Raw genomic sequence first — 15157 nt, forward strand, 5'->3', positions numbered from 1 at the left:
TTGATTAGGAATTCCAAGATGGGTCTATTTTGCAATTGTTTCGCTTGTTTCTCAATTATTGCCTTGGGTTCTTGAAATACTTGTTGATAGTGTTGAATGATCTCTTGAAGTTTTTGTCAATCTTGATTTTTCACATCTTGTGCTTCTATAAAATGTGATTGTGCCTCTATACTATAAGATCCTTTCTTGGTAATTTCTCCATCCTATGTGAGCTAATAATTTCACTTGGTGGTGATTTTGTCCCTAAAATTTAATATTTCCTCCCATGTGTATTAAAAGTCGTGGATAAGTCATGAAAATTGAAAGACATTGTTCCTAATTGTTCAAGCCGTTGTACTCCCAAAACTACATATGCTCCCCAATTGGGATAACAAACATTTATGAATCTAATTGATAATATTCCATTGAGAGTTTTATATGATGGAATTTACCACCACAAGAGAGTTATTTCCAATCAGCTGTCATGACTTAAAAATTAAAGATTGGATAAACAAAACAATTGATCTGTTTAGCTAATCTTCTATCAATAAAGTTGTGTGTACTACTGGTATTAACCAACACTTTCACATTTCGCTTTTTGATAAAACCAATTACTTTGAGTGTTTGTGGTGCATTTGATGCATTCATTCCATTCAATGCATGTAGGGAGATAGTATTGCTTTATTTTTCCTTTGAATTCTCACACCTAAGTTCTACACTTCGTTCCTTTGTAGGTACTTCTCCCTCTTCCTCAATCTCATTCTTAAGATCGCTAGTATTTTCTCACTACTAGAACATTTATGACCCCTTGACCATTTGTTATCACAGTTCCTACATAGGTTTTTTTCTCTTTTCGTTGTCCCTTGTTGAGGAGAGAGCTTCCATTTTTGTCAATAGAATTAAGCATGTTTTTGTCTTTTAATCTTTTGGTTTCAAATTTTATGAAATTTTTGGTGATGTTTTGTTTCCCAATATGCAATGCTTGTTGCATAGCTTTCCTAATTGTAGGAGGTTCAAACAAAAAAACATCAAACTTAATTTGGTCTTTAAGTCCACTGATTTACAATTGTAGCCTTTGATAAGGTGTCATCTCATGAGCTCAAATTGCCAATCTCATATGCTCAGCATTATATTCAGCTATAAAGCTTAATTCTTTTAAATTTGTTAGCTGGCTAAAATAGCTTTTTTTTACATGGTTTCTCATAGAGGATTTCTAATTCATTACTAAATTTTTTCCAACTAAGCATTTTCCCTTGCTTGTCACGTATCCTCCATTGGTACCATTGATAAAGTCTTCATTCTAAATTCAGTGAGGCTATGTCAACCATTGCTCTATTCTGTATATTATGAAGTTTAAAGTGTTGTTCCATGAAACTTACCCATGAATTTACATTTGCACCATTAAACATATAGATTTCCATTCTTGTTAGGTTTAATTTTGGACCTTGAAAAGGTACCATCCCCTGATTTTGTTTGTTAAGGTTTTACCCACCTTGGTGGTTTTGAGGATTTAATTCTGATAATAAATCCTTCTTGAACCTATCTAAATCCTCATTTAAATATATTCCAAATGGGCCAAATAATTTATCCTTAATAAAATGTATCACCATTTCATGTCATGGTGGAATATTTTCTTGGTTTTAAATTGGTGGACAATAAAAATGATCATTGGATTTGATATCTATAGAGAAATCCTCTTGTCCTAAAGATGACATGGATTCAAGTGTGTTTTTATTTTGAACTCTACATTTTGATTTAATTAAGGGAGGATAGTATCTAGTGGGACTTTTAACCATAGAATTTTAGAACACGGTCTATGACAAATTTTGATGTTCGCATTTTCACTTAAAATTGACCACTAATTAAGGTATACATTTTGTATCTAACAACAAATTGCAAAGAACTAACCCCACCTAATTTTCTATAAGCATTTCAAAAATATATTTTTAAAAAAATTCCTTTTTTTTGGCTTGAAGAACAAATTAATAGGAAAAAACAAAATTCCGATAACTTGCAAAAAAATTACTTTATAACTCTAAATTTTAACTTGAACTTGTGTTTAATATATACAAAGAATTAGCTTCAAATCAACAATAGTGTGTAAGTTATGGCGGAAACAAAAATATTGGCCCAAATCATAGCTCTAATACCACTTGTGATGATATTTCTTGGAAACAAATGCAAAAACTAGTAAAATAGAAAACCACTTTGAGGGGATGACCTCTAATGATAATAAATAATATATGAATTTAGTAATTTGAAATTGTGATGATATGTGAGAGAGTTCTTTTCCTTAGTTATAGGGATAACTATATAGGGACACACCCTTTCATTGTAGTCAAGAGGGGTTAAGGTAGTAACTAAAACTAATGTTAAGGTTAAGCATACTACTAATGCTTATCCTTATTATACTTAGGAATATATAATATATGCTTAGGACAATATGGTATTAGGATCATAAAATGAAGTCAATAACTAAAACTATGAATTAAAAGGGACCCACCTCAAATTGACCTTTTAAGATTTGCACAGTAGATTGAGGACACTCACCATCCCGTCATTTGAGAGATCCAACAAAGCTTTGGATTGAGCTTGGAGTTGGATCCAAAAGTTGAATATCTACTTTTCACTAAGCCCTATGTATAAGGTTGAAGCAAAAATTTGTGATCCTTCACGTGGAAGGAGTTGCACATAAGTGGTTGTATCACAGGCTAGTCACTCAAGGGCATAGCCCTATCAACATCTACGAGGAGTTTTGTAGTAGGCTGATTGAAAAATTTTAGAGGCAAGATCCAAAGGAGAACTTTAGGGAGTTGGCTTTGTAAATAGCTATGTCAAATTATTTTGCATGGAATACGTTTGGAAAATTTTTGTCAACTTTGTATTACAAGTGTAATGGAAAGAAGCCTTGTAGCTTCATGTGTAATGCTTCCATGGCTAATGTTTGTGTCTCTTCAATCCAATTTTGTTCCCCTTATGGTTTTTTGATCCCTATGTTTATTGAAATTTCATAAGCATCCTTTAGTTGGGTTAAACTATTTTCTGCATTAGATAAATTTATATGCAAAACTATTTTCTTTGAGTTGAGGAGCTTCTCAACCTTTTCTCTAGGTGAATTCAAAAAGACACTTTTAATTTTTCATAGCATGAACATGAACCATTGTAGAAAACCATTGTAAAGATTGTGAATCGCAAGTACATTTTGTTTATGATAGGTTAGTTTTATATTATAGGAGTTTTCCCCTTCTAATTTGAAGAGCAATTCTACTATACATTTGTTCCATATTTTTATACTGAAAGGTACAAATCAAAACGTTAACATGTTGAACCAATTCCAATTTATGTATAGAATTAGGTTGTGAAAAACTAATTTGTAACTAATTTATCTAGTATATGGTGTTTGGATTTTGATTCATTTTATTTATGGCATTTGTGCAGATGTTGACTTTATCCTTGTTTTTGAATACAGAAAAATTATGAAACTACTATTTTTTTTATTTGCAGGTTGTATATAAGTCGAATGTGTCCTTATGCACAAAGAGTATGGATTGCTAAAAATTATAAGGTGTCTTTTCACCCATCTACGAACTATAATGCATTTCTAATATTGCATATTGTAAAAATTAGGTGGCAAATCTCTTCAATTCTCTTCTGATTTTGTCCATTAGCCATGATATATCAGAAGTGTTTGGTTCCTTTTTTATGCTAAAAGAGTTGTTTGATGGGCAGGAACTTGATGATATGTGTGTAGTTGAAATTAGTTTGTCAGATAAGCCACTTTGGTATAAGGAGGTGTATCCTTCTGGAAAGGTGAGTTACATGTCTATGTAATGAGATGTTTTATTTTGTAAATGCTGTGTTACTTCTATAAGTCATTGCTTTGGACTTCCTATTATCAATATGACACTTCTAAATGATTCGTTATAACATATTCTATTCAACAACTCATTAAAATATTGGCAAATTAATTAGCATTTCCAAAAGCTTTGGACACTTGTATCCCTTAAAAAAGCTAAGGTCCTTGTTACATTAATTTCATGGAAATATTTTCCTCTTTGTCAATTTCTCACATTTCTATTAATTTCTTCCAATCACAACCATAATAACTCCTAAGCAAATGCACAATCTTTATATGTGCCAAATCAGTGATGACTATCTAATTGCTTTATCTCCGAGTAAGGCATTTGTAACAAGAGATGAGAACTAAGGAAGAGATTTATGTATCTCTCCAAGCTAAACTTTTTTGGACTCTATCCTGTTAATCGGATTATAATCTCTTCATTTTTACTAACATGCACTCTTATTTGGTAACTTTTCGTCTCTTTGAATACTTCCATTTTCAGATATTGAATTTTAGTTTCCTTGTCATTATTGTGATTGCGATCGTTTTTTTGGGCATATATCAGGTTCCAAATGTAGTATAAACTCCAATTTGAATGTTGTTATGCTCTATCTTTTTCATATTTACATACTTACAATAAATCAAGAGAGATTTATCAAAATTGTTGTCATGTGATGCAACCCTGATCAAGCCATATGGGAAATAAGGATGAAAATATCGTACTAATCATTCCTTCACAGAGGGTTAAATGAGACTTCAACTATAGAGTTCATAAACAATAGGCATTTTAGTGAAGTTCTTTCTAGATTAACAGACTTGAGGTTAGGGGCACTATTTGTTCTAACCTATTCACACATCACCTCATTCCAAATGGGGAACCCCTACATTTTTGTCCACTTGGTCTTTTGGTTGTGAGTTTTTGGGTAGTCCGACAACAATTTCCTCATTTCCCTCAAGTTCCCAAGCATTTTGGTAAATTTTGGGTATGTCTGGAAGCAATCATTGTGTATTTTAGGGTTTCTATCTTACAGACTTAGAAAAGAAGTCAGTAACCTTGGGCATAGTGAAATTTTGGCTAAGGTAGAAAAGAGAATCCTTTAAAGGGCCTACTAGTGATATTTGATCATTTTTCAAGAACTTACTATTTTGAGTAAGTTTCACTATGGCCCCAATTGGCCTAATTTTGAGTTTGGACATACTATTTTTAGTTAGTTTCATTGTGTCCCCATTTGCCCTAATTTTGTGTTTGGAAGAGCTTACTATTTTTATCAAGTCTATTTTTAGGTCTATCCTTGGCAACAAGCGAAGCACTGATTGCAGAAAGATCTTGAGCATCCAGTTCTAAATCTAGAAAAGCAAATGGGCAAGTAGGTGACACAAATTTTAGCTGTGTGGAAATCCTCCTTGGAAGCACTGAGCACAATGAAATCTATTCTTGGGCGCAAATCCCATGACAAGGAGGAATTGTTCTTCATTCCAAAAATCCTCCTCCAGGCTCCAAGTGCACCTAGACAGCCTCCTTGGGCACAAATCCAAAGGAGAGGAGGGTTATTCCTTCATTTCAAAAATCCTTCTTGCCTCCTCAAATGCGCCAAGGATACCTTCTTGATCGCAAATCCCAAGGCAAGGAGGAATGTTCCTTGCACGCAAAAAACCTTCTTTGGGCCTAGAATGCACCCAAGCATGCCAAGAGTCTTGGAAAGTGAAAAAATCGCTAAGTATCAAAGAACTCCTCATTTAAGTCAAAATGCGCCCTAGCATTCTCTAGATATGGAAACTCAAAAATTTGACGAAGTATGGAGAAATTTCTTCTCCAAGCTCCAAATGCGCCTGTTGTGACGTTTTCACACATCACGCCATTGCAAATGGGACCCCTACTTTTTAGGCCTTGTCGGTCTTTTGGTTTTATTTTTTGGGTCTTTTCACAGTGGTCTCGTCAGTCCTCTGAATTTGCAAATGTTTGGGGGTCAGTTTGATCAAGCCTACAACTCATTTGAGCAAATTTTGCTAAGTCTGGAGCTTGTTTTTGGCTTTTTTAGGGTTTTATCCTCCAGACCTAGATTTTAGGGGTTTCTTTTAGGGGTTTTGAAAAACTGAACGTTGTATTGGAATCAGGACCCTTTGAGGAACCTCCCAATGAAATTTGAGTGAATTCTGAGCAACTTTCTATTTTTAGAAAGTTCCTTTTTTTAGGGATTTCACCACTCCTCGGGTTGGTCTAATTTTGCTGAAAATCAAACTTACTATGTTTAGTAATTTCTATTTTTTAGTAAGTTTCTATTTTTAGTAAGTCTCCATGTGTCCTGTTTTGCCCTAACGTTGACATTTTGAAACACTTTTTATTTTTAGAAAGTCTATTTGTGGTAGGTCCTGTGCAGGCAGACACTGAAGACTGAGCATTCCTGAACATTTCTAAATCTAGAAAATCAAAGAGTAGGCTACTGATCAGAAAATTGGCTAAGTGTGGATGCCCATTCCAGAAGTGGAAAGCATGAAAATATTCTAAGTTTGGCAAAATCCATTTCAATTCTTCAAATATGGCATCTTGAATCTAGAGAATGTGCAACAATGGCTAAGTTTGGAAAGGCACTCAAAATGCTAAAATTCCATCTCATAATGATTTCCACGCCCAAGTCTAGGTATGGGACCAAACTGGAAGAGTTAGGGAAAGCATGAAGAAATCAAAATTCCACCATAAAGTGAAAATGGTGCCCATGTCCAAGTTAGGGCGCCAAATCCAAGTCTCCATGGAAAATCCAAAAAACTTGAAATTCCATCACAATAAGCATTTAGTGCCCAAAGTCCTGGAAGGGCGCTAGGAGAGAGGGGTTAAGGAAAAATCCAAAATCATGAAATTCCATGGCCAAGTGGAATTAGCGCCCAAGAAAGGTCAAGGGCACTAAAAAGGGTGTGCCATGGAAAAGATTTAAATTTACAAATTCCTTGCCTAAGTGTTTTTAGTGCCCAAGTGCTAAGCAGGGCACCAAATTGAGTGTGCTATGGAAAAACGTTCAAGGGCACAATTCCCTCAAGCCCAAATGGCACCCTAGTCAGGAGAAAAGCACCAAAATGAAGTAAGCATGGAAAAATCACAAAATCCAAATTTCCATCCCTAAAGCAATTCAGTGCCCAGGTTAGTCATGAGGCACCAAATTCATGTTGCCATGGACAAATCAAAAAGGTTGGATTTGCTTCACACTGGCATAATGGTGCCCAAGTGTCAAATTGGGCACTAAATAGAGGTGTTCATGGAAATCCCAAAATTTAAAAAATTCCTCCTCTAAGGTGACTTAGCGCCCATACTGGGAGAAGGGTGCCAAAACGATTAAGGCAAGGAAAATCGAGGAGAAACCAAGTTCCTTCATCAACTGGATTCGACACCCAAGTCAAGAAGGTGAAAATTTTCCAAGGCAAGGAAGGAATCATGGATAGATTGAAAAGAAATCCCCCCCCGAATTTTTTTTTTGAAAATTTCCATTTCAGGCATCAAAAATCATCCGAATTTCAAAATGATGATAGATTTAGAGTCGTGAGAGAATTTTCTCTCTCCTAGACCCTGGAACCCTAATTTGAAATTTTTCCTAAAAAATAGGAAACGTGTAGAATTGATGAAAAATCTTCTCCAAGGCAAGGAAATTTCAAAATCTCAGGAAAATACTTCCCAGATAAAGTTTTCTCTCTTCGGGGTTTTTCTCTCTCCAAGGGTTTCTCGCCAAGTGGCAGTCGGGTCAACGCATGAAGAATTAATGGAGCATCTTTTGCATGTATCCGTCACATTTAAGGCATTATGGTAGATTCTTTTTGCATGCAGCCGTCACATTCAGGAGATGATGGTGCATTTATGGCATCATGGGTGATTTTGCATGGAGGCATATTTATTGTATTTATGATTTATTGGGCGAGCTTAATGGATGATGGTGCATTCAATGCACAATAGATGCCATTTTTGGCAAGAATGTAATCAATTGTATATGGGCATAATGGGCATTTATTGCTGATTCCCACCTTGTTGCATCATGTGTGGGGAATCTTTTAGGGAAAACCCTAATTAGGGTTTGCATGTAGCCAAGGCTTGGAGCCTATATAAAGGGGGTGACCCCTTCATTTGTAAAGGAGGGAGATTTGTATGAAATTGTTGCGATAAGTTTTTGAAATAATAACAGTGAACCATTGTTCCCTGATCGTGTCCACTTAAGTTATTTTTTCAAAAGTTGCATGGTTTCACCTTCCTCACTTAGAATAGAAGTAGTATAGTGCTTTGATTTCAATGGAGAATGTAATGGTGTTTGATGAATTTCCATGGTTCATACTTTTTGCATCTTGCTGATTGTAAGTTGCAGTGTAAAGTTAGCCTGACCCATTGAATTTGTGTTAAGTTCGATTGTGGATAGTCATTTGGATTGCGCCGTTTTGGGTTTTAAATTGCACTTTCTCGATCTAAAAATCCTTCAACATCCTCAGAAGATTGCACCAGTTCTTGCGGAGTTGTAGTTAAACTTGGAGAAGCAGAGCTTGGTTTATTTGGGATCTGTCCACTAAAGCATTGTTTATTGATATCATTGCCCTTAGGAGTAGATTTAGATCTTTCTACCCCTTTTTCCCCTTTAATTTTAGTTCATTCAAAGCAGAAGCATCACAAAATTGCTATATCCTATGATGAAGTTCTAGCCACAATGAAGAAGTGAAAGAACGATCCAAACGCAAGTCCCCTTGGATTACCAACATATCACATCAAGCCAACTGAGTCATGTTCGTTGCACATAGGAACCTTGGAGTTGATTGTATGATCTTCCTGCAATCTTAGCACACAATCGCACTTTGATCAAGAGAGAGTGAAGTGACCATTAGGTAACTTTATTCTGTGTTCGACGCTGTCATAAAAAACACGTCAACAACGCCCATCTCCAAAATGTTAGAAAATGATAAAACATCAAGGATTCATCTATCCAATCCAAAGACAACATTAGGACGTCAAGAGGCATGGAGGTCCGAGATGAGCAGATCTAGTTTATGACATCCAAGTTCAAGAAGAAATCCAGTCTCAGGAAGTTCATGGAGGAAGATTTCCAGTTCCAAACGTCGAGGACATTAAAACTCCAAACATTCAGGCTTCAGGATTCAAGGCAGTCTAGTTCTAGACCCCAAGGATCCAAAGTTCAATTACAAGTGAGAAGAAGAATTTACAACATCTTGAATTTCCTTCGAAAATCCAAGATCAAGAGTCAGAAGGAAAAGACTCTAGGAATGACAGTTGTTGACAAGGAAAGATATTCCACAAAGGTGAATTCCCAAACCCAAGTATGTGGAAAGAAGAAAATGACCAAGGAAGGATAATTTCGGAAGAGTTGATCAAAGTTAGAACCTTGGTCTAGATGATGTAATTTGGGAATATACTCCATCACAATTAGTCAAAATGGAATATTCTTCGTGATGAGTTATCGGGTGTAATGTCCCCTTTTTAGTAGTGATCAGTTCAGTTGGCCGTTAGCCTTTTTCGTAGGCTCGTAGGCTAGTTGGGAGCAGTAATTAGGGTTTCCTATTTTCTGGGAGGATGATTTGGCAGTTTCAGTGGCTTGCATGTTGGAGTTTTACAGTTCTGATTTTAGATTCCTTCTGGGTTTTCAGAGAGCTTTGGGATGTTGTGACATGCAAGTGAATCTGAGGAATTTTCCGAACTTATTATTTTTAGTAAGTTGCAACGGCTGCTCAAAATGTGGTTAAAATGCATCTGGACACACTTACTATTTTTAGCAGTATGCTATTTTTAGTAAGTGCTATTTTTAGTAGTGTTTTAGCAGGCCAGTTCAGATGGCTATTTCTGGTAGGTCAGTTTGAGGAAATGGTCTTCCAACATTCTTGGAGTTATTTTTGGCAGTTAAGAGCTTATGTTGGGCGCTTCATTGTTGAGGTAAAATGTTTTATAAAGTGAATTATTATTTAAGGCATGATGGGCGCCCTAAAGAGGAATAAATTGATTTTATAATATATTTCACTTTATTACCTATGTATGCCTATTGCTGAAATTGAGATTGATTCGCTTCAAGGAATGCATACCTCCTAGCTTGTTCTTGGCTTCTTGCTTGAGAGGTAGCAACTAGTTGAGATTGTGAGGTTGTTCTTTACACTGAAGAACAAATGGAGTTCATTGTAAAGGTGTCTTTGATGTTTTCTGATGTTTTTGGGGTGTTTGTGAGTTTCTAGGTTGTTGGTTTACTTTGGAGTTGAAAGTGATTTTCAATCATAAGTCTAAGAGGGATATTTTGGTCCTTCTGGGTAATCTCATTGTTTTCCTGTGGTCTAAGCGCCCCTTCGTGCTGATTTTCAGGTCCTATTTTGCAGATTGGAATTATATCTTGAAGTTTGCCCTTTCCTCCCATGCCGTACCATGCTTGTGGCTGTCTTGGGAAGCGTGCTTTAATTGTTAGATCAGATTCGCAGCTAGTTTTGGGTCTTGGCTTGGACGTCTCCTCTCTAGGCTTCATTAGCAATTAATTTCAAGTCAATCCATTGTGTTTGGAGGAGATAGGAGCATTTTAGTGTGTCTCATGTTGCTGGACTGTATTTTTCAGTTTTCTGGTTAAGTATTCTAGACTTTAGCATTTTGAGTTTGGGGTTGTTTTCCTTGGTTGTGAGCCTCTTGAAATTTCGGAAAAAACATTGAATATCATTTGCAGCCGTTGGACAACAATATTGCTCAATTTGCAATTCATGCTTCATAATGTAATGCTGATTAGTAGTACTAACAACAAACGTCATTTTGATTAGTTCCCTAATACCCATTGTATAAGTGGAAGAGGCTGGTTTACTGCCTATCATAGTTATTTTATCTTTCTAGCATTTTGGTTATCAGCTAGTAATGTATTGCTCTCACTGCATAAGTGGTTGAGCCTTCCTTTTGATTTTGTAATTTCCCCACTGAATAAGTGGAAGTGGCAGGTTATACCGCCAAGTTGTTTAATTTTCAGTATTTTCTTATCCCATTGTAAAAGTGGAAGTGACTGGTCCAACTGCCAACATGTAATGCTTTCAATGTTTCATCTTTGCTAATGCTAGTGGGTGAAATTTTTGTGTTGAAATTGGGAAAAAACTAAGGGGGTCATTTCACTAGGTCCACATGGCGTCCAACATGCTGAGGTGGCACCTTGTCACCTTCTCTAGCCAATCACATGTTTCCAAACCGTCATGTCCAGGTTCGTTGCATTTGCCGCTAGAGAGAGGGATAGTGGATGTGCTATTTTAAGCAATGAGTTATTGGGTGCTTAGTGGGCATGTTGTGTGCTCATTAATTACTGGCCTCTACTACCTTGTGCCACAAAGCTATTGTTGGTCAAACCCTAATTAGGGTTTGCATGGCGTAATCTCTGCCCTTGATTTCAGATCAATCTTGGCCATTCATTTGTGGGAGGATCTTTATAAAAGGCCTTGCCTTCTCATTTGTAATTTATTAGATAGTTAGCTCATTAGAAGCAGAGAGCTCTTGCTCCTTAGAGTAGAAGTAGAGTAGGAGTAGGAGAAGGAGAAGAAATTGTAGCATATGACTTGGAGAAATAAAACTTGATTACATTGAAGTTATGGTGGATTCTTGTCTATTTCAACTTGTTGCATGGTGTTCCTTTGATTTCTCAAATTGTTAAAGTGCATTGATGTTAATGGAGAATGTGACAATGTTTGATGAATTTCAATGGTTTATACTTTTTGCACTTAGATGATTTCTCTTTGTAGTGTAAAGTTATATATGGATGCTTAATTTTGATCATTATGTATTATGATATCGAAATTCTTTGCATAACCCTTGGAACATTGCACCGGTCCCGTGGAGTTGTTGTCAAGTTTTGTGAAGTAGAACTTGGTTAATGTAGAATTCGTCCATTGGAGCACTATTCATTGATATCATTGTCCTTAGGAGTAGAATAGATTCTCTTACCGTTTCCCCTTTTTACTTTTAGTATATTTCTGGTTCGTTTGAAGAGAGAGGCATCACAAAATTGTAATATCTAATGATCAAGTTCCAGCCACAACAAAGAAGTGAAAGAATGATCCAAACATAAGTCCCCCTTGGATTACCAACATATTACATCAAGCCAAATGAGCTCATATCCAAGATAACATTGCAAGTTTGCTGTAGGAACCTTGAAGTCACCTCTATGATCTTTGCAATCTTAGCATATGAGGGGTCTTTGCTCAAGAGAGGATAGAGTGTCCTTGGACACTTTATCCTGTGTTGGTGTGGTCATAAAACACCCATCAACACTACCCACACAAATTTGTTCATTAGTGAATGACAATGCAGCCATGTCTGATGCACATACATACAAGAAAACATAAAAAAATAGATGTGCAATACAAAAAACTCAAGATGAGTGCAAGTGGTATAGTGTGCATTATGATTGAGGTATCATAAGTTTTTGGGTCTTCATACCCCCAAGCAATGATATCTGGAAATTCTCTCATGTTTCTGAGAATTCCGTCCCTTTCTTGGGCTGTGCATATTTTTCCTATTAGTACATTCTTTTGATTATCCCTCGAGCCTACATTGATCTTGTCACATATGCCTCCTTCAGAATCACCTTCCTTGCGAGACTTCAGCTAATCCCAGTCAAAGATCCTTTCCAACTGTACCATCCCTCGAGGAATAGTGTTTGTCTTGAGGTTGAGGACACCTTCGATGTCGATTTCAGCTTCTTAAGGTTCCTCTTCATCAGTGATTTGTGCTGTGAACACATCTGAACTTGTCATGAAATCTATAATGTGTCTATCATCATCAAACACCTAGAAATTGGTGAGATTATTAGGAATGGACAGGACTGATGTCAACTCAACGGTAAACTTTTTTGAACTCTGCATAGACAGTGGCTCCCGCGAAATTGCAGCTTGTGCCAAGGAATCAACAACCTGATTTTGTGATCGGAAAATGGTTTTAATGTTGAAAGCATAAAAAATTTCCATTATGACCCAGACGTGGTTGCGATAACAATTTAGCCTTTCGTCATGACATGTGTACTGCTTTCTAACCTGTTTGACCACCACTTCTGAATCTCCGAAACAGTGCAATATTCGTCCTCCCTTTTAAATGGCTAACAACAGTCCATGAACCATAGATTCATACTTTGCTACATTGTTGGTACAATGAAACTGCTATGTGTAGGCGGCCATATAAGTTTCGCCATTGGGACTTATCAACTCTATTCCTGCCCCGACTCCGTGCTTAGATTTTGAATCATCAAACCTTAGTGTCCAAGCTTGATTGGGATCTATTACAGTGCAGGTTTGAGTTTCCATCTTTTGCGCTTCATAATTTTTATGTTGGAGGACCTCATCTTCGGGTCTTCTAGGCGGCCTAGCATGTTCTTGTTGTGGCATACGAGTTTTTAGTACATCTAGGTGCCTCTTGTGCTCTTGATTCAATGTTGTTCTGCACAACGAGCATGTAATTTCGGAATGTGCAACGTCATGAACCCTGCACCAATTAGGTAGGAGCAGGTACTCAACGGAAATTCCGTGATTTAAGTGTTGTGTTTGCTTTGCACATTTGTAGAAAAGTGTCTGAAGCAGCCAAATAACTCATTTTCTTCTGTTGATGATGAGACATCATCATGTCCATTTTACACTTCAGTGTCTTCTGTGACTCTTTCTAAATTTGAAATTGGTTTTGAACATTGAACCAACAAGACTTCATTTGTGGGGCCCATATTAGGCCTGTAGGTTCCCATATAAGACTCCAAAAAGAGAGTTTCATTAGTCTGATCATACTCTGTGATCATCAGCTTAAGCCTAGGTTCAGACTCAATTCGGATTTGGTTTGCCACACCTTTCCATGGCATCCACATGTGGGTAAAGATTGAGTGTAGCTATCCATTGAGGACGAGGGTCCAATCTCCGCTTAGCAACATACCATATGCCCCAAGAATGTCTACTACTTGGATATAAATGTACATCTGGATGTGCGGATCTACTGTTAAAGGCTTATGGATGTTGTTTAATTCACCTACCACATTTACTTCAATTTTGTCTAACTGTGTTACTTTCTTGTTGGTCTTGGTGGGGGTTAGGCCTAAAGCAGTGCATATAGATAGAGGCATAACATTAGCTGAAGCTCTTGAATCTATTAAACAACTATGCAAATTTTTACCAAAAATCTTAAGCATCAACAAGAAAGGTGGGGGTTCCAACTTTTCTGTAAATAAATTAATGGTAGGTTCTTTTGGGATTATATCATTTTCAATCACCGGGTTATCTTGAGCTCTTCCCTGGGCTCTGACTTCAAAACCAGTTCTTATGGATTGATCAACCGGAGATTCCACTTGTGCCACATAATTCACCGTCGCACCTCTAGCATTTGTTGGTCCTCTTTCTCTTACTTTGTTGTTGATTTTCACAGGTTGCTCGGGTGGAGTTTTCTGTCTTGAGTTCTCATCACCCTTTTTTGTCTAAATTGACGAACCTTCCCTAAGGCTGCCCAATATTGTGTCTCTTACCTCAAAAACCTTCATTAGTTCGGCGAGGTACAGACTAATTTTGACCTTCCTGAACTCTTCTGCCACCAATTGGCCTAGCCTATTGATTTCTAACTTATTGGGAGGCTGCTCTACTTGAGATGGTTGAGCGATTGTAATTTGGTTTGGGGCAGCAGTTGGCTAGTTTGGGAAGATATGTGCTTTAAGGGGAGCTTGTGATTTCTGGGGTGGACCTTGGTTTACATATTGCTGTGGCGTCCTTGGATAACCTGGGCTATTATTTGCATTTTGGTCTGGAGGGACTTGAATGTCCTTTGGAGGTGTGGAGGTGGTATACGTGCCACTGTTGTTGTTCTGATTGTTGTTGTTATAGTACCCCCGGTTGCTACGTTGGTACTACTGGAATGCATTCACATCTATGGGCTGACTTGCATTTGCCACTCCTAATTAGGGAAGAAGAAGGGAGGGATATAGGTCTCTAGAATCAGGGCTGTGTCGTACCTGGGTGACTGAACTATCTCATATCTAGTAGGAGAAGGTGTCGACTGAGACATTGTATTTTCAACTACCCGCTGGAATATGTTGGCTGCTACCTAAAATTTGTTGCATTGCAATTTTGAGTGCTGGTTGGTGTTATGCAACCTGCACCAATTGGATAGAGCGGCTTCGGCAAGGAATACCTTGTTTGTTGGTCTGTTTTCAGATGCAGACGGGTTGTCTAGTGGCGTAGGAACTCCATCATTATTAGGATGAGTATTCCATGTCATATTCGGCCTTTGATAATTTTAATTTTGGTACTGGTTTTGGTGTTGGCCTTGGTGCTGATTCCTTTGTGCATTCTGCAACTGATTATTCAGACTGCGTAGGTAAGTGACTTTAGTAG

The 15157-nt window shown here is 37.2% G+C and overlaps 1 protein-coding gene across 2 annotated transcripts in view; it reads left to right on the plus strand.

Annotated features, from left to right (window-relative positions):
* LOC131078428 (protein IN2-1 homolog B) overlaps nucleotides 1-15157 on the plus strand; it is a 275451-nt gene that overhangs the window by 69701 nt on the left and 190593 nt on the right. For both annotated transcript variants that reach the window (XM_058016121.2, XM_058016123.2), the window contains 2 exons: nucleotides 3484-3544; nucleotides 3709-3789. In XM_058016121.2, the coding sequence (XP_057872104.2) occupies nucleotides 3484-3544; nucleotides 3709-3789 (142 nt within the window). The remainder of the gene's footprint in view (nucleotides 1-3483; nucleotides 3545-3708; nucleotides 3790-15157) is intronic.

Source organism: Cryptomeria japonica, chromosome 7 (assembly GCF_030272615.1).
Source record: "Cryptomeria japonica chromosome 7, Sugi_1.0, whole genome shotgun sequence".
Classification (NCBI taxonomy): domain Eukaryota; kingdom Viridiplantae; phylum Streptophyta; class Pinopsida; order Cupressales; family Cupressaceae; genus Cryptomeria; species Cryptomeria japonica.